General features: G+C 52.0%; 1 protein-coding gene across 1 annotated transcript in view; it reads right to left on the bottom strand.

Moving 5' to 3' along the window:
• Nucleotides 1-24,599, bottom strand: part of CCDC33 (coiled-coil domain containing 33) — a 118,701-nt gene that overhangs the window by 46,885 nt on the left and 47,217 nt on the right. Inside the window, 6 exon segments of the mRNA XM_059057551.1 lie at nt 472-666; nt 13,409-13,480; nt 14,448-14,581; nt 15,234-15,363; nt 21,537-21,657; nt 22,383-22,489. Of these exon segments, the coding sequence (XP_058913534.1) occupies nt 472-666; nt 13,409-13,480; nt 14,448-14,581; nt 15,234-15,363; nt 21,537-21,657; nt 22,383-22,489 (759 nt within the window).

The raw sequence follows: 24,599 nt of genomic DNA, 5'->3' as shown, positions 1-24,599 counted from the left end.
CACCATCCCTCTCCCAGCATCTTGTCAACTGGTAAGGGGAAGCCAGACAAACTCCCACAATCAAGGATAGAGACTCTGTGACCAAAGACAATTTCCTCTTTGCTTTGAGTCCTACTTTCCTCTTTTGAAAGTTAAAACTAATCTTTCCGGGGCTTCCCACTACCCAGAGGACAAGCTCTTGAGGAAGTTCTTAGTTGATGGCTACTTGAGTCAGAGGAACCTAGTCTTACAAGTGTTTCAGGGGTTGTTTTGAAAGAAATCACCTGAGAGTTCTATTCAAAGGTGAAGAAATTCTATAAGACGAAGACTCCACACCTTCCACCAGTTTAGGGTGACTCATATATAGAGTGTGCCTAAAGGGAAGGTCCACTCGCCACCCAAGGAGTGAACAGCTCACAGGTGGCAGGCAAGCCCCTTCTCCAGGCCCCAATCCTACTCTGGCCCTCTTGGCCCTGGAGGGGAGACACTCACCATTTCTCAGGACATCTTGGACACCTGATGCTCTTCCTCTGCTTCCTGAGAAGTGGATGTGTTGGAGCCAATTGTGGAGCTCACTGTGGCCTTGGACCAGGACTCACAGATGGTACCCAGCTTCTTGTCTAAGATCTTGGGGTCCAGGATGGGCAGAACCTTAATGTTGTTTGGTGTCAAGAAGTTTTCCAGCCTCTGGGAAGAGAAGGTGCAGAGACATTGCTCTGTGCCTTTCTACCATCAGTGTGCCTTTCTACACCCCCCAAGCCGCTCCTCCTCATGGCTCAGGAGGCCCTGCCTACCTCCCACCACCTGCCCCCTTGCTCCCTGTGCTCTAACTACACTGTCCTTGCCTTTTCTCTAACAAGCTGGGCTCTTTCCTTCCTCAGGGTCTTTTTATCTGCTGTTCTCTCTACCCAGAGAGCCTCACGGGTCTTTATATGCCTGTCCCCTTCTCATCATTCAGGTCTCAGCCCAGATGTGATCTTCTCAGAGAGGCCTTGCTTTTGAGATAGAGGCCCACCCCACCTAGAGTAACCCCTCCTCCAATATACTCTATTCACATTATCCCATTTTACTGTGTTCACAGTATTTACTCTACCAGAAAATTCATTTCCAAAAAATGTGTTGTTGACTGTCTGCCTTGCTCCTCCACTCTCCACACTCGAATGCAAATTACCTGTAAGCTGGGAACTCATTTATCCCTAGTGTCTGCCTCCTTGTAGGTACTCAAGAAATATTTGTTGAAAGAATAAATAAACCAGGGCTTCCCTGGTGGTGCAGTGGTTGAGAATCCGCCTGCCGATGCAGGGGACACGGGTTCGTGCCCCGGTCTGGGAAGATCCCACATGCCGCGGAGCAGCTGGGCCCATGAGCCATGGCCACTGAGCCTGCACGCCCAGAGCCTGCGCTCCGCAATGGGAGAGGCCACAACAGTGAGAGGCCCGCGTACTGCAAAAAAAAAAAAAAAAAAAAAAAAAAAAAAAGAATAAATAAACCATGCCATCTATGACTCCCACCCTTGGTGCAATAACAACAGATTCGAAAATCTCCATGCTCCTTTGACACCCTTTGCTGTGTAGACTTGCCTTCCATTCCATCTCCTTGTCATCCTCTCATCTTCTCACCCATTAAACAATGTCTCTTCTCTCTCTACTCTGATGGGCCTCTTTCTCCATCCATATTCTTTTTCCTAATTCTCTTCGTCCTCTCTTGACATGACTGCCACTCTCATCTCTGCTTGTGTAGAATTTAACCCCACTCAAAAACCAGCCCTTCCAGGAAGCCTTCAGGGCCTCCATCCACACTTTCTCAAAGCTTTTCGAGGTTCTCCCAGCCCAGCAGCTGGCTCTCTCTGCTCTCACACTGTCCTCTGATTCCAGGCTTATTTGTCATTTTTGTTTTTCTGACAAAACTTTAAGTTCCTGGGGCTTAGGGACATGTCTTATACTCCCTCTGGGGAGAGGTTATTTGAAAGCTCTGTTGGAAATCCATGGTTCGCCCTCAAAACGTGCCCATGGTTCAAAGAATCATGCAGACTCAGGTTTGTAGGGATCTCAAAGATGACCCGCTTCCACTCTACATCAGCTGTTGGAATCCTGTCTTGGCCACACAGTAGACAAATATTCCACTGTCTAGAGTGTTGTGCTAGAAAGAAGCAAATAGAACAATGGGCACAGTGCCAACCAAGACAGATGTGCTCAGGGTTAGAAGTGCCCAAATGTCTGACCCTGAACAAACAGAGAGAATGAGTGCAGGTGGGCCTCTCTTTAAGTGGATGCTCTATATGAAAAACCACACCTATGAACCAGATGAATCAGGGCAAGGACCCTTCCATTTACCTCTAGGATCCTTTAAATAACTACCCTTTAAAAATAAATTTGGTGTGCAGAAATTCATTAACAAGAAGTGTTTTCAGTCTTGCATCAATAGATTAAGGGACATTCATATAAGTACAGAGGTATCCAGTCCAGTCTGGGCCTCATCCCCCCTCCCTCTACCATCAAATAGGTACCAGGAGAAAGCTGCTATATGAAGACTCTGGGGTGGGGAGAGTGAAGCATTGGATGACTCTGAGGCTGACTTTGGCACTGACTGCACTTTATAACCAAGACTTCTGGGGCTGTTTTGTCCCTGGGTATTAGACCTGGTTGTCTCTCTCACCTGCTCCTCTCAGTAACTTTCATTCATTCAGAGGCTCCCCACTGAACATGCCCTCTGTACAGCATCTGAGTCAGAAGGTTTGGTGTTTTCTAGTTGTCTGTGTATTTTAGACAAGAAAAAGCACCACATCTGTCTCCTGTTCAGAACAGCTGAACACGATTGGCTGTAGCAGAAAAACTACAGAATGTATATTAGATGGATGAGTGGGTGGATGGATGTAGGAGAGAGGGAAGGAAGAAATAACTAGCCAAGGCAAAGACCGACTCGCCATTGACCAGGAGGCCCCTGGGGCTGGGGTGAGATGCTGATTCAGGACCTGTAATGACATTTCTCCTCATTTCCAGGCAGAAAGCCAATCTTGATGCCCTGGATTTCATAGACTGCCATCTAATCCAGTTAGGGGAGGAAGTAGAAGTAATGAAATCAAGGGAGAGGTCTCCAGAGGCACCCTCATCAGTTCTGAAAGCAGGGACACACTGCTGAGTCTCTTCCTCCACAGCCTGTCACCCTGACGTCCACCCTGCCTGGCCCCAGTACCAAGCGGGTCAGCTCAGTGACCCAGAGCTGACACTACTGGGCCCCTGATCAGAACTGGGCACTCACTAATTTTATGTGGATTCTGAAATTTACTATGTATAATTAATTTAATTTCATCACAAAGATGAAATAAAAATGAGACGGACCCCTCAGTCCAGATCACCCCATGAGTCTCCGGTGGGCAGGTGTGTTGTTCCAAGAAGGAGGAAAGACAAGGCAGAGTATCTGTGGACTTCAGTCTATTCTGCCCAACCCACCCACTCCTGACCCCCAGCTGCTCTTCCTGTAGCTTCTGCCAGACTCAGTGGTCCTGCTCTGCCCTCTCCATGGCTGGCTCTGGCCTATACCTGCTCCCACAGCTGCTTCATGAGAGTACTTCCCCAGCCCTCACCCCTGCAGGTCTCCCAGTGAACTTTGCCAAGATCCATCCCATCCTGGGGCTTGGAGTAAGATGCGTGGGTGACTTTTATAGAAAAATCTTTACACTTCCACATAATGCAGGTCCCAAAGGGAAGGTCAGAGACAGTTGTTCTAGTCATGTGAGGTTAGGGGTCCCAGGAGGACCACAATGCCTCACATAGTGCTTAACTTCTCTCTATTTTCCCTTACATTACCTGTCCAGACTCATCAGCTTCAGTCTGCGTACATTTTGGGGAGGGGCTTGTGCCCCCCTCTCCTTGCTCCTCCTGGGAGGGACCTTGTCTGAGACTACAAGGAGAAGCCAAGCTGCTGGAAGCGGTGGGTCAGGGTGGAGAATGGGAGAGAAACAATGCTAAAATGGGGATGAAAAGAGGGGGGATCTCTGGGGACTAGCTCTTCCGTATTTGGGCCCAGCCTTGCCTTGCTATCCCGCCTTCCTCCAGGTGGGGGAGGAGGCTTCTGGCTCACCCCACAAGCCTGCTTCTTTGCTTTTCTATTTGGCAGGCTTTGCCCTGCCTGCGGAGGCAGCTTGGGGCTGACAAGTGGCCCCTCACTCTGTGGCTCCGTGGCTACAGCACATCCTGCTTCATTAGGACTATAATTAGGAGACCTGCTTTGAAAGCTCGAAGTGATGCATGACCGTGCACTGGCTCAGACTCAGCGCCCAGCCCACTGCTCCTTGCCCTGCTGCAGCTGTCCCACACCACATGAGTGTATGGTTGGGGAGAAGACACCCCTTCTTCTTCCTTCTCAGCCCTCACTGTTGCCTGCAGAGGGTCTGTGGAGACAGACCAGGCCAATAGCATAACAGGCTCGAGGATTCTTGGGTCACCTGTTTCCCCCTCCTCCTCTAACATCTTCTGCCTCCCTCCTACCCAGTCCATCCCCTAGCTCCCTGATCATGCAAAATGCAACAGTTCCAGCCTGCCCTGGCAATTACAGACTAGCCGAGTTGCAGCTGCTGTCCTCGGTGCTGAATGTGCCTGTCTTGCGGCCTGCCTGCCTCTCGCCCCGCCCTGAGCCTTCTTGCTGGAGCGCACAGGCTCTTAATTCAATTAGCTGGCCCTGAACCCTCCCCAGGGAGCCTGGAGCGGAAACTGACAAATTCTGTTTAACAAAGACATTTGTCCCCCACCCCGCTGGCTTTGGGCTCTGCCCGCCTGTATCCTGCTCATTAGGTATCTAACAAAGTGCGTCCCAAGAAATCTGCTTCCAATCGCTAGTAATTCAGGAGGCCTGATGCAATTTTCTCCCTGATAAGGGTGTCTCGCCTGCTGGCAAGTGCCATATTATGCCCTGTGCAGCGGATCCCCCATCAGTCGCTGCTTTGTCATTTCCTGTGGCTGCAGTTGTAGGTTCTTATCTCTTCAGCTGAAGGAGTTTCAACGGGTCCCTCCAAGGGGGGCTTGCTGCCTCCCCTGCATATCGTAGGCCTCATTTATGACAAACCATGTGGTCTTGCAGCTGTGGGTGGGGTTTGAAGCTCTGAGTCTGTCTGCCAGCCAAGAAGGGCCCAAGTGTTAATCCTCATTGGGGCCATGATTCATTCTCCAGAAAATGGTGTCAGAGGGTTAATCTAAAAACAAGTTGTGGCGTCAGAGGAGGGGAGCCAGTGATAAAGATTTTTTTAAAATTCTGGCAGGGATTTTATTTATTTATTTTTGGGTGTAGGTACCATTCTTTTATCTATCTATCTGTCTGTCTGTCTATTTATTTATTTATGGCTGCTCTGGGTCTTCGTTGCTGCGCGTGGGCTTTCTCTAGTTGTGGGAGTGGGAGCTACTCTTCGATGCGGTGCACGGGCTTCTCACTGCGGTGGCTTCTCTTGTTGCGGAGCACGGGCTCTAGGCGCGCGGGCTTCAGTAGCCGTGGCTCGCAGGCTCTAGAGCACAGGCTCGGTAGTTGTGGCACAGAAGCTTAGTTGCTCCGCGGCATGTGGGATCTTCCTCGACCAGGGGGTCGAACCTGTGTCCCCTGCATTGGCAGGTGGATTCACAACCACTCGGGCAGGAATTTTAGTATTAAATAGAGCCCTGCCTATGGCTCAGTGGATAGGCTGTGGGCTCACTCCTGTTAGCCTGAAACCTGGTCTTTCCGCACTTAATCTTTTCCCTTGGGTTCCCCCTCTTCATATCTAGAGAGACACTTCCAACATATAGGTCAGATCACATCCTACTGTTGCTCACAGATCTTCCTTAGCTTCCTATTACTCTATGACGAAGTCTATACGCTGTATCCTGGAGTGCAGGCACTCCAGAAGCTAGGCCCCATCTAACCCTCCATTCTTACCGCCCACAACAGCTTCCTCACGTCCCATGCACTCCAGACACTGTCGTGTTTCCATGGCTTTGCACTTGTGCTTTCCTCTGCCAGAAGCACCCTTGCCTTGCCTATTTCCAAGCTACTCCCTGAGGCAGAGTGCAAACCATGCTTCTCTATGACTCTTCCCCTGACAACGCAACTACCTCAACTAGAACCCTTAGCAAGATGAATAGTGATGATCTTTTGAGGTGCTTTACTGCTTGGCACAGGTTAAGGATCTAACAAATGGTCGTCTGGCTTTGAGGTGGGAAAAAACGCAAGAGCAGTCCCCACTTTCTGAGAAGTCTGGTCTGGAAGCTTCTGCCCTGTCTTACTTCCTCTCCTCCCCCTTCTTCAATCCATCAGCTATGCATTTGGCTCATGCGGAGAGCAGAGCAGGCCAGGGAAGACCCGAATGTCCAGTTCCTTAGTGATCCCTGTATCCTGACTCAATCCGCTCCATCTGCGGCTGGGACCCACAGGCTCTCATTGTCAAGGTAACACAGGGTGGTTGGTGAGGCATTCAGGATGAGCCTGCAGTATGGCTCTGGGTCCATTCCTGCCCACCCTGGCCTGGGAGCTCACAGGCCAAGAAGCAGGTCTTCATTTCCTCTATCTCCTCTATAACTCCCAGCTCAGGGCTCTGGCCTCTAGAGAGATGAATGTCTGTCTCTTCTCCATTTCTTCATTCTCTGAAAAATTGCTGTGAGACCAAATGTGGTGCTGGTGACGTTTATCTTCAGCACTTGACAAGGCCTCCTGATGTCTTTATGGATGTGAATCTGGTGGAGCAGCTGTCATGAGGGGCGGGCGCCGAGTGATGGATTAGCAGGGCTCTGTCGTTCCCCTCCCCCTGGAGCTCTGTCGTCATCCCTGATGAGTTCAGCATGTTTGTCAGCAACTTGGGTGAACAATAGTAAGCGCTCCCTTTACTGAGTGTCTGCAAGACCCTTTGCTGGGCACTTACACACGGTCCCTTATTCAATTTTCACTACATTTCTGGCTGGTAGGAATCACAACCCCTTTCTATGGATAGAAAAGTAAAACTCATGGTGGCTAAGATCATGTGGAAGATCCAGAATTCAAACCCAGGTCCAAGGATGCACTCTCTTTAGCGCACATTGCAGCAAAGTGTCCTAACTACATGCACAGATGAGCTGGAGCTTGGGGTAGGGGTGGAGGTGGGGCTGTGAACGTGTGACGCATGATGAAATCAGGGTCCAGAGTGATCTCAAGCCTGGACAACATGCTGAGGCAAAGAAGGTGAGTTCAAAATAGAGCAGCAGAGGTTCAAGGTGAAGGTGTGCCACCTGACAGCGGTTCACATACCAGACAGGACTCCCAGGCTCTAAATGGACCCCACAACCTTGGTTAGGAATAAAGCAAATGATAGACTTTGGCTGCACCATGGGGGAGAATGTGTTTGCAGCCAAAGGATGATAGTCCTATGCTACCCACCAATACTGATCCAGCTCCACAGTTTTGGGGGACACTTTAAGAGGAGTGTTGTCAAGATGAGACAACCAAGAGGATGAGAAGCAGAAGCCCAGTGTGACAAAGAGCAGAGTCAGAGGGAGAGTTGGTCAGGCTGGAGATGACACAACTAGTTTGCAAGCAGCAACAGGGCCGACCTGGGCATGGGTGCTAACTTCTCTGGAGCCAGTCTCAGGAAGGAAAAGGCAGGACTGGGGGAGGCAACTGGAGAGAGATAGGAGGAAGAGGTCTACAAGGGAGCTGATAGAGGCTGGAGAGGGCTTCCTGAGAGGAAATGAGGTCCCTGTCACAAGAAGTGAGCAAGCAGAGTCTGTAAAACCCTGTATGTTGGAGGGAGTGTCAAATGCCCTCCCTGAAGTGGGGAGCATGGGGGGGAGTTGCATCATAACCAAGAGACTGTTGGGGGAGCATGGAGCACTGCTGGGAGGGGTTCAGGCATTGTGAAAAGCAGGCAGGAGTCTCTTATGGTGGGATGGTGAGCCCTGACCCTACGCTGAGCATCTGTGAGCCAAGGGCCAGGCTGGCCCCGGAAAAGCACGGGCTCTCCCCTCTCGCTCACCTGTCCCCAGCTTCCTTGGGTCGTATGGGATGATCTCTGAATTGGGCCTAGAATCTGAGCAGGTGGGGAAAAGGGTACCTGTGAGCTGGGGAGGGATAGGTCTTTTCCTCTGTCTCCTGCCATGTGGCCTGGGAGAGTGGGAGGACAGGGAGGTAGGGGGCGCAGGGTGAGGTTGGGGGCCTGAGTGTAGGGCAGGGAAGACAGGCAGGGATGTTGTGAGGTTGAAAGAGGGGAAAGGGTATTTTTCTCTGGATTCATCATTATCCTTACAGTAGTGTTTTCAGAGCTGGAGTCTTGGGGGTGGAACAGAAGCTCCCAGAGGATAGAAGCAGCTGAGGAGGCTGCTGTGCCACCCTGGACATTGGGCCTTCTGGGCAGCTGGGCTTGGTGAGGAAATGGAGGATGGCTTGTGTTGGCGCTTCTCTGAAGACCAGCCCAGGGCTGACATGTGTGGCCTTCCAAAAATCCATAAGAATTCATCAGAAGTCAGCATGTTTCTGCCTGTCCCCTGCCCTCCACTCCACATTTGCTAAACAGCCACTTGTCCCCACTCCGGGCTGGTCTCCAGAGAGAGTGGTTTGAATAAAAACACGGGGGCAGACTTTTACATGGCATCAAAGGCCTGCCCGCACCACCCCCCAACTCCCTTGAGGGGAACAGGGAGGGGAAGGTCAGATGGGGCTGTGGGAGCCGCCCCTTCCCTCAGTGGCAGATGGCAGGGGCCACCTCATCCTCTCCTCAAAGGCACATTCTCTGTGCCAAATCCAAGGAAGCAGTGGGCTTTGAATCCTCCAGCATCTCTCAAGTCTGTGGGCTAAGGAGAGGGGGCTGCTCATCTGAGAGGCTCTGCCTCTGCCTGGTGCCCTGGCACCCTGCCTGGGCGAGACCCTGGATCCCAAATCCCAGCCCCAAGAGGGCACCTGTTGCTGAACACCCGGATGACAGCATGGACTTGTCCCACCTCATGGGGAGGCGCATTTCCAGGCAAGGAGGCAGGAGTCGACACAGTGAGCACCTACTGTGTGCAAACCAGGCTCTAATCCACATTGTCAGCCTAGGAAACCTGGTCAGTTGTCTCACTTCAAAGAGGTTGTCTGCAAGCTGGAGGGCACCCAGGATGCTGTGGGATCTTGAAACCAGTTTTTTAAAAGAGGCAGAAGGCTTAGCCCGGAGAATCATAGACTCCTGGGGGACCAGATCACACTCTTCAAAGAGAAGAGGCCAAGATCAGAGGGTGAATGGAGGAGACTAAGGGTTGATTCATGTATGTATATATGGAGTAGTCATAGGCTCATGGGTTCTCAGAGGCTAATGGACCTCCAAGGTGAACTCCCACTGAACAGGGAATAAAGGGAAGTTTTCTGGGTATACATAGATGTCTGTGTTTTTCTAGTTTTTTTGTAGCTATATGTAGTTATACATGTATGTACTCATCTACACACACAACTCTAGCTTAAGGCAGAACACTCTGAGCAGCAGGTGTCCATAGAGAAGTTCCATCAGAGGGAAAACGCTTAACCCATCACCAGCAGAGCCAGCTTCAAGCACAATATCCCAAACCAGGAAAACACTCCTTCTTGCCATTGACCGTGACTGCTAGTCTGCCTGCCAGCGTGCTGGAAGGAGGCTTGCAGGGGTTGCACTGCAGCCCCGGAGGGCAGAGTCAGGAGCTTGGGGTGCAGGGAGAGCCGCTGGAGGTAGGGTGAGCTCAATATGGGGTAAGCATTTCTATCAGCTGTAGGCACTGAACCATGGGATGGGCTGCTTCTAGAGGTAGTGAACTGTCCCCTGACATGGCAGAGCAAGAAGAGAGGCTGGGATGCCACCCGTGGTGGATGGCAGCAAGGAGATTTCTGTCCCAGGTGGGCTGTGGAGAGACACCTCTGTGGTCTCTGCCTATTTGGAAATTCCACAATGTTCTTGTTCCCGGAGCTCTGAGACTGGGTGATATGGAAGCAATGGGTATGGGGAAACTGTGTTCACAAAAATGTCAGTTAACCAGGAGGGCCTATGCCCAAACCTCCAGGACATGAAGGCTCTCAGGAAAGAGGCTGTGTCCTCAAGTGGGAGGTACCCAAATAGGACAGGCATATTCATTTGTTCTGAAGCATTTCCTCTCTGTAGTACAGCTGTCTATGAGCAAGGAGTTGCCCCTAAGATGGAGATGTTAGCCAGATGGACAAGGGGCCCTGAGAGGCCCATTATCACAAACCCCGCTGCAGATGGAGTATCCACAGGACTCTAAGATCTCCAGGCTTCAGGTAGTGGCTCTTGGGACTTGGAGCAGTGTTTGATTTAAACAGTGGAATAATTGATAGTTCTGGTCCTAGGTCTGGCGCTTCCTTCCCACGGGCTGGAATGCAGAGATGAAAGCTGGGTGCCTCTCACCATGAATTGGTGGCCGACACATTAGGTGAAACAATAAGATGGAAGGAACCGGGTCCTCTCTGTTACAGCAGCTTGGCTGGTAACCTTACTCAGAGAGCACATCAAATCCAAAGAGCCTGTCTGAGCACTCCCTATCGTGTAACCTTGTTTGAGTTTCATCAGACCTCATATCATGAGCTGATATCTGCTCATGAATTGATTTGCTCTTATCTGGTCCACACTCCCTGCTCTCTAAGAATACAAGTTTTATGAAGACAGGGCCTTTTTCTCATCTTTTTCAATGGAAGATTCCTGAACCCAGGACAGTATCTGCTCCACAGCCAGGTGCTCAGCAAAGATTTGCTGTTGCACGGAGAACTGTGGTGGTATTACAGAGAAGGCTATGGTGAGGAATGGAGCTGGGGACACGCTGTAGATGCAGTGCCATTTGATCTGTTCATCAACACTTTGCCACCTCCACATAGGGAGGAGGATAACAAAAGGGCTCAGACAGTAGCAGAGAGCCATGTCCATGCCTGAGGGTAAATTCAAGCACACGGGCTCCATGGCTGCCGGCCCCTCCCTCTCCTCATCGCAGTCCAGAAGGGCAGCCAAAACTCTAGTCCTCATCAAATATATGTGGGATAAAAGAATGCATGACCGGGTACCATGGCTGTAAGGTTATGCCAAGTCCATCTTAGCTTTTCATATTAAGGCCCCCAAATTGGACTTCAAGCTTCTAGAATCAAAGTGAGTCAGTTGCTGGCCAATTCTCAGATAGTTTCACCAAGAAACAGTTTAACCACAAAAAGACTTCTCTTCTGTGTGCGCCAATGCAGGTGTGAAAACGTCTGTGTGTCAGTTTGCTCGGGTGTGGGAGCATGTATATATGCATTAAATGTGTGCACTCTTGCAGAGGGATGTGTATGTTTGTGTTGCATGTCTTTGCATATGTGATTGTCTGTGTGTGGGTATTCAAATGTGATTGTGTGAGACTCTGTATGTGTAGAACTGTGTGTGTGAATTCTTGGCTGCAGAATTTGAATTTCCTCCAGTACTATTTTCCTGGTACACACCCAATCTTGATCCCCTTTCTTTTCCTTTCTTCTCAGAAATCCACTACTGAAAGGTTTTTTTACCCGCCTCCAGGGGGAGGGGGCTGGGGGAAGGGGAAGCTAAAATCACAAGGCCCAGATCAAAACACTCAGCAGCTAAATGAATTCGGCAGCATTTTCCCGCATGACTTGGAGGGATAATTTAGTGAAGCCACCAGCTGGAATGAAAGGGATTAATTCTGCACTTAGCCCAGCTCCAGTGAATAATTCATCACTGAGACCTTTGTGCCCAGCCCCTGGGCAACTGGGGAAGTGTCCTGCCCACCTGCCTGTTGCCTGCCTGGGTCCCCCAGTGCCCTGACCAGCGGCACTTGACGCTTCTTTCGGTTCTCAGGACACACGTGCCCCAGCGAAGGTGTAGGAGGCAGTGGGAGGAGAGGAAGGGGCTGGCAGTGGCCACTGACAGACTCTAGACCCTGAGAAGAGCCATGGAGGGTAGAGCCCCAATCTGGGACATCTGGGATCCCTGCTTCCCCTTTCTTGAGGTCTTTTGTTGCCTCTGTGTCCCCTCCCCTCTCAGTAACTTCTGCATCCTGTACCTGGTTTGGTGGTGATGGTGGTGGTGTGGATGTCAGGTTGTATCTAACAAACTCTCTCTCACCAAGGATTAGAGGAGTCTCTACAGGGCAATGTGGAACATTCCACAGCGGGGAGTGTTAATGGGAGGTTTCAAGCACTCCCGAGAGGCCTTGCGAGCAGACAGTTTTGGATGGGTACCTTCCCAGATAGACCTCTCAGACCCTCCAACAAGGAACTCCCTGCGTTCTTCACATGTAAGGTCACAGGGCCAAGTATTACCCCAGAGCTGGTGGCTATTTTTCCTGGCGTGGGAAGCTAGCAGGAGTGGGCTGATCCAGACATCAGCCCCTGCAAGCATTTCCAGGGGGTCATGGTCCTCAACTGCCCACCTCCCAGCTTCATGCCTCTCTCAGCACCACAGAGAGAGAAGTGGGAAAATTCCAGCCTGTCAGGTGCACTGGAGCCTAATGACCCGAGTCCAAGCTGGACTTCAGAGCCCAGGTATAGCTGATAGAGGAAGTGATCCCATCCGTCAGGCAGGGCTCAGTCCCTGGGGACTTTCAACGTGGGGCAACCCAGCTGTGGTGGGCAGGATTCCAAAAATGAGCCTACAAGATTCCACACCCTAATCCCTGAAACCTGTGAATATGATGAGCTTTCACTCCTGTGATTATGTTACATGACACAGTTGACCTGAAGATGGGGACATTATCAGAGTGAGCCTGACCTAATCACATGAGCCCCTTTAAAAGCAGAGTGTTTTCTCTGGCTGCTGACAGGGAGAAAGTCAGTGAGCTTTGCAGTGGCGGGGGGGGGATTTGATATGTCTGCTGGCTTAAAGATGGACCAGGCATTGTGAGAAGGAATGTGGGAGGCTTTCAGGAGCTGAGAGAGGCCCCCCTCTGACAGCCAGCAAGGAAACAGGGACCTCAGCCCTACAACTGCAGGGAACTGGATTCTGATGAAAACCTAAGGGAGCCTGGAAGCACACTCTTCCCCAGAACCTCCAGATAGGAACAGAACCCTGCCAGTATCTTGATTTCAGCCTTGCTGTATTGCACTGCCTACCTACAGAAGTGTGAGCTCATATAAGTGGGTGTTGTTTTAAGCCACTAAGTCTGTGGTAGTTTGTTACACAGCAACAGAAGCTAATATCCAGTTCATGCTTGTAGACTCTTGATCCCAGTAAGCCAGGCTTGGCTTGGGCTGAGTTAGAGAGGCTGACTCCCAGGTCTGAGTGGCCCTCTGTTGTCAACTCTCTCTTCCTAATCTCAGTTTTTTCAAGCCTTAAATGACCCTCAGAAATTTCCATCCAAAACAGCAGCCCCATCCTTCTAAAAGCCCCTGACCCCAGCCCCTGAATAAGGCCAGCGATTGAAAAGGAGATTGGAACCCACGGAGAGGCTACAAGAGCTGGCACATGGCTGCCGGGCCCTGAGCTTCCCCTGACCCACAGTCTTACCTCAGAGGAAAGCAGCTGGAAGGAGAGGTCCACTGTGGGGACCTCACCATTTATGGTTTTCAGCTTGGTGTCCTGGAGGAGAAGGGAATAGTTGGCCACACTGGCCAGGGCAGGCAGCTTCTGTCTCTGCTCTGCCCTTTGTTTCAGATTCCCCAGGGAAGTACCTGCTGGACGCTGTGCCCAGAGAGTGGGAGGGAGGCGGTAGCTGGTCTCCCACCTCGGCTCCACCCTCACTGCCTCCGTATTATCCTTCCCAACTCCACAAGAGACCGGGCCGGCTCCTTCAGACCTGTCTCCTGGCAGATTGGGGAAGCTCCAATTTGTTGAGGTCTATTATGTCAGGATGGCCAGGGTGTTTTTTGGGGAAAAGGTGGCATAGAAATAGACAATGATCATAATAACACATTGATTCTTATTGAGAACGTATTCTGTTCCAAGTGCTTTACAGGTATTTCCTCCAAAAAACCTCATAGCAACCATATGAGAAAAGTACTATTACTATGAACCCATTTTACACACAGGGAAACTAAGTCACTGAAACCAAATAATTTTTTCCATGGTCATGTAAGCTGGTAAGTAGTAGAACCAGACCGTCTGGCTCTAGACTCTCTCACTATGCAGAGAAATAATGTACGGCATGTTGTTCCTATTTTAGAGATGGGCATTCTAAGGTTCAGAGAGGTTAAGTAACTTGCCCCAGGTTCTACAGTGAGGACCTGCAAGTCAGGATTTGAACCCAGGTCTGGCTGGCTAAAAGTCTGAACTCTTGCTGCTATTCCCTAGGGCCTCCCCCTGTGCTTCTCGCAAGTTGTCTGGGGGCAATTTCATCACAAGCCCAGGGGTAAGACTGAGTTTTGGTGTTGGGGGTACTCCTCACACCTGACAGTGGTCAGATTCCCCGGTGCAGGCTCTGGTGGAAGCTGCTGGAGAAGCCAGATCCGCCTCTGTTGGCGGGGGCAAGGTGGAGCAGGCTGGGGAGGGGTGGGACCAGGTGGATCTGCCATGGAGCCTGCCTAGGGGGATGGTGGTGGGTACTCACAGTGATGGGGAGCTTCTCCACACGCAGCCCATTCAGGCCCTTCCCTGTCAGCATCTTGAGGTACAAATGGCTCTTTAGCGGCAACACAGAGATACGCAGGGGCTTGTTGAGGGTCCATGGTCCACTGCCTTTCACTGTGGAGGTAGGACGGACTGGGGTTCCCATCAAAGCCCTCAGCCCAAGCTTCTTGGATCCCAGTGTCTGAGGTCCCAACGGGGCCCATCCTTTGGTACCTGACATCTAATTCTCCCATCCCTCACCACCTACCTGTTTCCTGCCTCCTGGACTTTCCCTGCAAAAATCTCCTCTTCCTCCTCTGCTCTTCAGGGCTTCCTGAGTTCAAGACCAGCTCTAAACATATTCTGTGTCTCTGGGTGTTTATATAGCTGCTCTCCCTTGTCTCTGTCCTTTGGGGGCTTCACTTTTAGGGTGTGGAACTAAGACTGTGGATCAGCCGGTCTCTGAATCCTGTCTCCCCACAAAGCTCCCCCTGTGAGCTCTGAGGGCTCTTGCCCTCCCTGATAGGCACTGTGGACGGGGTGGTGGTGTAATAGTACGAGGGTCTAGTATGGGAATAGGGCCCATGTGTCCTGGCCCATATCCCAGTGTTGTCATTGGGACAAGGAAGCCAGCCAGGGGCTCCCCAACCTGTCTGCACACATGAGGAGGCTTCCTTGGGACCCCTCACCCACCCCCACAGGAGGCAGAGGCAGGATGGTCTGAACACCCTTCCATACACATGTCCTGGTATGTGGCGGCCCTGACATGGCAACGGGGGTCACTTACTTGAAGACGAGGAGTAGTACTCCAGCACCAGGGCTGTGTCCTCTGAGAAGCTGGTGGCTTCATCTCGGCCTTGGAAGAGGAAGGACTGATTCCACAGGGGCAGCTCTGGGGGTCCCCCAGGCTTGGACAGCTGAAAGGAAAAGGTGGGAGAAGGTGGTGAGGGCACAGCTTCTCCCAAATCAAAGGATGTCCAGATATTTGGTTGTGTGCATGTCTATATATGTCACAGATGTTTGTCCCGGTTATCAAAGCAATAAATACACACTTAATGAAGAAACTTTGGGAAAAAAAGTAGAAAGATGAAAAAAAAAACCCACCTAAATTCTTACACTAAAGACAACTGTTCATAAGATTGTTTGTTTCTTTCTAGTTTTTTCCCTATGCCTATTTTGTATATAACTGTCATCCTAACATCCTGCCTTTTTCATTTACCATTAAAACCTAAGCATATCCAGAGTCTTAAGTAACACTAATTACCCAGCTTTAGTAGCTGCAGGATATTCTGTCATGTCCAAGTGTCCTGGTTTCTGCCCCCCCATTTGTTCAATAACACTGCATTGAATGTTCTTTGATACATAGCTCTGTATCTCAAATTATTTCCTTAGTTCAAGTACCCAAAATAGAATTACTGAGTTAAAGGACATGCATATTTTAAGGTACTTGATTCATCCTGGGTAAACTGTTTTCCTAAAGAGTTGCACCAGTGTTCCCACCCATGGCTGGTGGTGTCATAGATGCCAAATTAGACGAGACCTCTGCCCTTGTCATCACCAGCCCTTCTCTTCCCTGCACGGGCTTCCCAGCCCCTCACAGGAGCCATGGCAGGTCTTCAATAGGGGATCTGGGGGACTTGATGGCATGCTAAGCCAGCAGCTGGAGCACACATGTGGGTAATATTTAAACAACAAAATAAGACAACATAACTATAGCCCCTAAACAAGGGACTATCTGAGACACTCCCGTGGGTGATCAGAAAAGCCATCTTGGAGGAAACAGGACTAGAGGAAACCTCTGAGGGAAGATCTGGCAGACTGAAGGGAGGGAGGATGTTATTCTGGGTGGGAAAACAGCCTGAGCAAAAATGTGGAGGTGGCATCAAGCCTGGCATGTGTGGACACCTAGAATGAGGAAGGACTTCAGGGGAAGGAGGTCCAGCATCTGCAAAGGCCAGAAGGTAGTGAGCGAGGAATGGGACTTGGGGGCATCAGCCTGTGACACCCAGCAGGCAGCCCTTCATGGTCTCAACACAGGCAGGGGCTGGGGGTCATTGGCACAGACTCTCCAAGTGGCTGCCTTGCCTCTGCCTCCAGCCAGGGGCTGTCAGCAACAGTGGCAGCCGCTCCTACCTCCCGCCCCTCTGCGGGAACCAGTCATCACTAGAAAAGGTCAGCACAAATGCACCGCCAGCTCCAGGAGTTATTGATGCAGGATCGTGAAATATCAGTGTGGGTCCACTTCCCCCGCCACGGCAGGGCCCTGATGCCTGTCACACTAATGTGTCTGCTCCTGTTCTCCCAGGCCCAGCCTGTGTCCCAGCTGTGTCTGCCCCTGTCCCTGGGGAGATGAGCTGCAGTCACTCTGAGGCTAGGGGGCCCTGAATACAGGGACAGTGACTGGGGTGACGGGAGTGTTCTTGAGAGCAGGCCCTGGTGGCAGCTCAGGGACAGCCACTTGGCCACCAGGCCAGGCCAGAGAAGCTTCTCTGTGTTCTGTGGTGCCTGGGAATGGCCTTTCAGGATTTATCCCTAAACCAGGCTCTTCCCAGAGCCACCCCATTCTCCTGAATCCCCAAGGGGGATCCACACATGCCTGGACCATCTGCCAGACACTGGGGCACTCAAGGAGGACCTGTGACAGCCCCCTCCGCCCCATCGCTTGCTCCCACCCAGGAAGAGGGGTGTTTAATGGACGCTGGCTGTCCTCTCTAGGGCCTATTAATGTGTCTAAATGGAGTCTACAAAGCAAGAAACAGTGTCTGCCTGCCCAGGAAGAACAGCTCCTTTCCTGAATGGTTTCCCAGATAAGTCCCCGAGGAAAGAGCCCTTGAGACCTAGAATTGGGGAGGGAGGGTCAGCCTCTCTCATGTGTGTATGGGGTGGGGCAAGGAATCAAGGTTAAACCACCTTCAGAGTCTGATGCCAGGGACCTGGCGGAGGTGATGGTGGCATGTTGGAGGGGAGGGGCTCTGCGAGTGGGGAAGCCATTCCCCACTGATGCTTATGGGAAAGACCGTGGCAAGCTGTGCAATAAGGAATGTGATTAACCTTCTGCTGTGATCTTCAGCAAAGCCATTAACCCCCAGCCACTGAGGCAGACCTGCCTTCTCTGGGGACAGAGCCTTCATTACATGGGCCTATGGTCCACCCACACCTGCACCCACACCCACACCTGCACCCACACCTGCACCTGCACCCACACCCACACCCACACCTGCTGCTGCCTGCTCTGCCCAGATGTAGTGGTGGCCATCCTGGGAAGAGTAGCTGCTGGGGCAGCTGATGCTGGGTGTCTAGGACACCTAGGCTCTGCGCCCAGGTTTGCCTCAACCTTGCTCTGTGACCTTCAGCAAGTCCTTTCCCCTCTCTGGGACCTGGTTTTGTCATTGTCCGGTGAGAAAACATCTTATGCTCCATGCTTTGAAAGGTTGTTCTGAGGGTGGAAGGAGACAGTGGATGTTTTGCTATGAAGGTGCAAGTTCAATTCAATTAAACTCAGCAAATGCTGATTGGCAGCTTCTCCATGCTAGTGGTCTCTGGGGTTCAGCAGGGCATATGGGAGAGCTAGAGCCAGACCCTGCTCCTCTCTGGAGCTCACCGTCTTGCAAGAAGATAGGACACACACACACACACACACACACACACACACACACACACACACACACACACACACACACACACACTGCTATGATCCATGCAGAGGCCTAAGCAAGTTGTGGGATGTGGAAGTTGAATGTCTGAGGGGAAAGCTATGACTTCCAACCTGGGGAGGGGAGGACCTTAGGGATCATGCAGTAGGTATGAAGGTAGAAGGGTATTTATTCCAGGCTTAGAGTATGGCAGAGGCAAAGACTGGGAGGTGACAGAGGGCAGCATGGGTGTGAACAGCCAGTCATCCAGTGGAGCTAGGGAACGCCTGGGTGAACTGGGGCAGTGAGCCAGGAGGCTGGAGGGGACAAGTCCTTGTGTATCTGGCTGAGAGTGAGGGCTTTGTCCTGTCCACGGTAGGGACAAGGAGTCCAGGGGTAGGACCTAATCCTGGGCAGGGGGTCACCCTGGCCACTTGTCACAGGATGGATGGGATGGGAGTCCCTAGTGGAGGCTGCTGCAATGGTCCGGGCAAGAGAAGATGCCAGCAACGTCTATGGGATGGACAGGAGACCATGAGAGCTTGGGTACAGACTGCTATGGGGGCTGAGCAAGGAGATGAGAGTGGGCACAGACAGGTTTTTTCACCACTGCTTGTGTTTCATCAGCCAGGAGCTCTATCAGCTCTGTAGGAGGCCAGGCCAACAGGAGCCACCTGTTGGGCAATGGCCCCCCTCAAGAGTACAGGGTGCAGGGCAGGAGTGACTCTCAAGTCCCACCCTACGTTGAGTCCCACAGGCTGGTCCAGGTCAACAAGTGCATGTGATCAAATTCTGGCAAAAAAGATGAGAGGAGGGAGTCTGCTGAAGGGCAGCTGGAGGGGAGGTTTCCAGCTCCTCATAAAAACCATCTGTGGGCTTCCCTGGTGGTGCAGTGGTTAAGAATCCGCCTGCCAATGCAGGGGACATGGGTTTGAGCCCTGGTCTTGGAGGATCCCACATGCCGCAGAGCAACTAAGCCCGTGCACCACAACTACTGAGCCTGCGCTCTAGAGCCCGCGAGCCACAACTATTGAGCCCGCATGCCACAACTACTGAAGCCTGCGTGCCTAGAGCTCATGCTCTGCAACAAGAAGCCACCGTAATGAGAAGCCCATGCACCGCAACGAAGAGTAGCCCCCGCTCGCCGCAACTAGAGAAAGCACGCACACAGCAACAAAGACCCAATGCAGCCAAAAATAAATAGATACATACATTTATTTTTAAAAAAAATAACACTTGTGGGAAGGGGAGGCTCTCTCTTCCTCTGGTCTTGGTCATGTCTGCTGGGGGGGTGCCAGGAACATTTTGCCCCCTGAGCTCTTAGCCAGCTGAAGATGGCAATCCAGGGGTGTTGGAAAGATCCTGAGTCCTTGCGGATGCTGCTGAGCCCAGGCATTAACCAATTCTGGCAGCATCTTCATGGAGACCCCTCCCAATGTGCCACAGTAAATATCCTTAGAGTTTAAGTCCATGTGAGTTGGGGTTTATATTACTTGTAGCCAAATGTAACAAGAGCAATGGTGAGGCTGGCCTCAGAAGGGGCATTGGCACTAGGGTAGGGGAAGCTCTGAAAGTGTCTGAATCCGTTTAGCTTCCACCTTGGACTTGGACGTTTTGCACAGGTTATCTCAGTAAGTTCTCCTAATAGCCTAATAAGGTAGGAATCAGGAATTGGAGAAATTAAGAAGCTTGCCAAAGGTCACACAGCCAGTAAGTCACAGAAGACGGGTCAAACCCAGGTCTGCTAGGCCCTCAAATCCCTGCCCAGAGTGTTTTGTCATGGTGGGCAACTGGTGGGACATCACAGCATCCCAAGATGTCAGAGAGACAGGTCCTAGAAATAACCTAGTCCAACCGCCACCCGCTCAGCTGAGATGAGGGGACTGATGCTTGGACAGGGGACAGGGCATGGGTCTGTGTGAGCTGTGGACTGGTGGCCCTTCCAGGTAGGGCTCTGCCCACTCCCCCCATCTCCCCACCTGTGCCACAGAAGCTTGCCCCTGTCCTCTCACTGCTGGCACCTGGTCACCTCTGCCAGCTGCCAGTGAGTTCTCAACCTGGCCCAACTGCCACAGTGCAGGGTGACTTTCAGCGAGCATCCTGCCATCGCTGGACACCTGGCCTCGAGTCCCACACATGCAAGAGGCACTGGGGACACCTCCCTCACCCAGACTAGTCAGGCAGCAAAGGCAGCCAGAGAGGCCCCGGGGTAGGGAGGGGGCTCACTCATTAAAGCAGCCAGCGCTTCCTGCCCCTCGGGACTGCCTGCTGATTGGTTCATAATTTTCTGGGCAAATGCAGGGCCACGTGTGAGATGACTCTGGGGAAATCAGGTTGAGGATTGGTTTGGGTTTGAAGCCTCTGTCCCCCGAGTCCCCCTTTGCCCCACCCCTCCTCATCACCATCACTCTTGTTCGTGTCTAAGCCTTCTTCAAATGTCTTTGCCTTTAAATGAAGGCAGGGGCTCCGAAGGGGTACCTCACTCTGTATTTGCCATGCCAGACATGAACTCTGGTTGGCAGACAACAGAAAGGACTTCCCAAGCTCTCCTGTCTTCTTCAAGGCCCCTAGGAATGTTGGGACCATCGTGTGGGGCGAGGTCCCACTGAAGTGTAGACTGTGGGAAGAGATCGATGAGGTCACGGCCCTGGACCCAGCCACAATCTGCACACCCCTCCCCGATGTACTCAAACCTACCACCCTCCTCTCCAACCCTGATGTGTATCATGTCCGTGCCTCCCCATCTCCACACCTGTGCTCTTGTTCTCAATCGCCCTGCACCAACATTCCCCTATTAAAAACCCAGGAGTCCTATGTCTGGACACCTGTTCAGCCTTCACATCCCTCTCACCTCTGGTTTAAAAAAATTTTTTTTTATTGTGGTAAATAGGCATAACATAAAATTTATCATTTAAACCATTTTTAAGTGTATAGTTCAGTGGCATTGAGTACATTCACAATATTGTATAACCATCCCCACCAACTATTTCCAGAACATTTTCATCATCCCAGACAGAAACTATGTATGTACCCATTACATAATAATAACTCCCCATTCTCTCCTCCCCCAGTCTCTGGCAACCACAACTCTACTTTCTGTCTCTATGAATTTGCCTGTTCTAGGTACTGAATGTAAGTGGAATCATACAATATTTGACTTCTCTCCTCTGATTGTTATAGCTCTGACAGTCCCTCCCGGTGTGTTATTAATTATACACTATCTTGTGTTGATATTTAACTTTTTCACATGTATGACTCCTGCCTTCATCAAACCAAGGGCTCCCTGAGGGCAGCTTCTCCACAGCACAGACAGGCATGGCCCTGGGTTGGGATTCAGTAAACTCTTACTTAATTGTTAAGTGAACAGCTGACTGAGTGAGTGAGTGAACGAATGCACAAGTCGGTAACTTACTAGAGGTATAAGCCAGAGAGAGGGCAAATGAGGGAAAGAGCCATACCTGAGGGCGCCCATCCTGGTTGACCCGAGGAACATCAAAGTTCATCACGGATGGGATAGGGAAGGAGAGTGGGGTGATGGGAAGGCCCAGGGATGCTGGGTCCCAGTTTACCTGATTGACTCTAGGAAGCCAAAGAGACAGGGGTCAGCACAGGAGTGCTATGGGTGTCCAGCACTGTTGGCTCTGCCCAGCCAGGCAGCCAAGGACTTCTACGTGTGCTCTGGATTGATGTGAGAGAGGAAAAGATGAAGTCGCCCATGTAGTTCAGGTCTGGACACCCCGACAGGTGGTGGACACTGGTCCTTCTGATTGCTGGTCCAAGCCTTGAGAAAGCCTTGGTCAGGAGATGGGCTGTAGCTCCCAGGTTCCCTTCCCCATGACTCACTGTGGCCTTGACTGAGTCCCCTCCTGTGGACTATGAATCCACCAAACCCAAAAGAGGCCTGGGGAGGAGGGGGATGAGCCAGGGTTGGGGTCAGGGAGACCTCCCGGAGGGTGAGGAAGGGGACTCCTAGGCAGGGATAAAGGTCCTGAAATTGAGGGGACCCTTAGGCTGCCTCCTCTGGGGACAATCACTTGATGGTGCCTGGCCCTGAACTAGAGTGGGAGGGGAACTGTGGATGTGGTGGGTATAGATGGGGGGGCACGTTTGGGGGGGTGCTGAGGACCCTTCTCCTCTACGTGCTGGCTCCCCCCACTCCAAGCCTGCTCTTGTGAAGGGTCTGAGCTGCCCCTTTCCAGGGCTGTGGCAGCTTCCTGGGACCTCGGCCCCAGTGGGGAGGTTTGTCGGGCCTTGTGGGCAGGGCAGGCTTCTAGCCTCCCCCCTCCTCTATCCCCCACCCCCACCCGGGCCCCACTCCCTGAAACTCCTTGTAATTGGGAACCACCCGGGCAATGACTACCATGGGGCCGGGGCTGTTGACCAGGAGCTCGTTGACCCTCCGGAGAAAGACCTGGGGAAGAGAGGAGGCAGGTGAGCCCTGGGCGGCCTTGGGCCCTCTCGGGGACATGGCCAGCCCACCATCTTTCTCCGCAACAAGGAGACCATCCCTGCATCCACATCTCTGCACATGCTCCCGCCTGCTCCTGCCTCACTCAATTCTTGAACAGAGGTTCAAGGCTGCCCTCCTTTAGGCCCTGGGCCAGACATTGGGAAGGCAGCAGGAGAAGACGCTGATTCTGTCCCCACATACCTCCACTGCCATCCCAGGGGCTCCTGATCTGGCTCCTGGTCCTCACCTCTGTCTGCTAATGGGCTCCCACTCCCCCTTCAGCCCTCACCCCAAACCCCACCCCCCAGCTGTGGCTCCTTTTACTTCTCTGACCCTTCGTTGGCCTTGGCTTCTACTCCTGCACCCAACCCATTCCCTTTCCCAGGCAATTTGGTACCCGGTGACAAAAGCTGCCTTCTTAAAAATGAATTGGATCATCTTATCTCCCTGCCCCAACCCCACTGCCCTTAGAATGGATTCCATAATTCTAACCATGACAGCCAAGGCCTGTACGGGTTGGCCTGTTTGTCGCTCAGCCCACATCTCCTGCAGCCCCCCCAACCTCTTTTGTCTCACCCCTCCAACATGCCCCACTTGTTTCTGCTTCAGGGCCTTTGCTTGTGCTGATGCCTCTGCCTAGACTCCCCACCTCCACCCCCACCAACTCAGTGGCTGGCTCCTTCTCTTATAGAGCTTAAATATCACCACCTCGGAGAGGCCTCCCGTGACCACTCTTACTAAAGAAGGCCACCCCCACTCTCTCAGCTCCTAGATTGCCTCTTCATAGCATCAGCATCACTTGTGTTATTCTAATTTCTTTCTTGTTTATTTTCTGTCCATATGACTAGAACCCTGGCTTTGCAGGGGGAGGGACCATATCTATCTTATTCACTGCTGTATCCCCAGCTTTTAGCAAAAGTATCTGACAGAGAGTAGAAGCTCAATATGTGCTTGTGGGATAAATGAGTGACATTAATGAAGGAGAAAAGGGGAGCACAGGCGCGAGAGAGGTTGACTGTGTTTATGAGTGTGAGAGAGAGAGAGAGAACAAGAGTTCTGGGAGGGGGAGGAACAGGAGACAGGCAGTGGCCTCAAGGAGGCGCTGGGGTTGAGCTGGTCTGATTACTGATTACTGATACTGATTACACGGTGCTGATGGGAAGAAAAGCAGGAAGAGGAAGGGACTCTGGACCTGGCTAAGGGGCCACGTCTCAGGAACACCTCAGGATGGGAAGAGGCCCCTGCCAGGTTGGACCATACCTTCCCTGGTCCTTCTAGCTCTGCCTTCAATGGGAGAAGAGAGGCTGGGGGTAGGGGCTTGTTCTGGATCTTTTCCTTTTTCTCCTCCCCCTACTCCCCTAGCACCCTCTCCTAAGCCCCTCTGCCAGGACCCATCTCAGCTGGTTGTCAGCTCACTCCACACAGGTGTGGGCTGATAAGGGCTTGAAATAGTGATGAGGACTTTTCAGGTCTCACTGGGGCCTCTGGAGACTGAATCCCTTTACCAAATTCAAAGGACCGAATCTCTGATGGTGGCATTTCAGACTTTGGATGGGGATGAGGTCTGGACCTGAGGGATTTCACTGGAACCTGTTAGACTCTCTGTTGCGCACAGGGACTCCAACAGGTGTAAGGGCTGAGAGGTGGGTCTGAGAGGTATGTGTGTGGGGTGCTAATTTACAGCTGTTCTGTGATGAATGGTCAGGTGTGAATGAGACAGCTGCCCAGGCAATTTCTTCTTCCACTGTGCTCCCTGGTCTGCCATCAGGAGCAGACAAGGAGGACATCTGTGATGGGGCAGGGGAGTGGGTAGGGTGCTGGAGGACAAAGGGGCCCAGACTCTGTGGGACAAGTCAGAGGGCTGGGGTGGGGTTGAGGCAGGTCCACAGGGAGGCGCCCTGCAGGTCAAGGTTCAGCCTGGATCTCAGAGGTGTGGTCCCCTCTCTGTGAGGCATGGCTTGGGGACAGCAAGGCCAAGCTGTTGTCACTCTTCCTTGTTCTGTGTGTGCATGTGTGTGTGTGTGTGTGTGTGTGTGAGAGAGAGAGAGAGAGAGAGAGAGAGAGAGAGAGA

Source organism: Kogia breviceps, chromosome 3 (assembly GCF_026419965.1).
Source record: "Kogia breviceps isolate mKogBre1 chromosome 3, mKogBre1 haplotype 1, whole genome shotgun sequence".
NCBI lineage: Eukaryota > Metazoa > Chordata > Mammalia > Artiodactyla > Physeteridae > Kogia > Kogia breviceps.
This window is presented reverse-complemented; position numbering and strand designations above follow the sequence as displayed.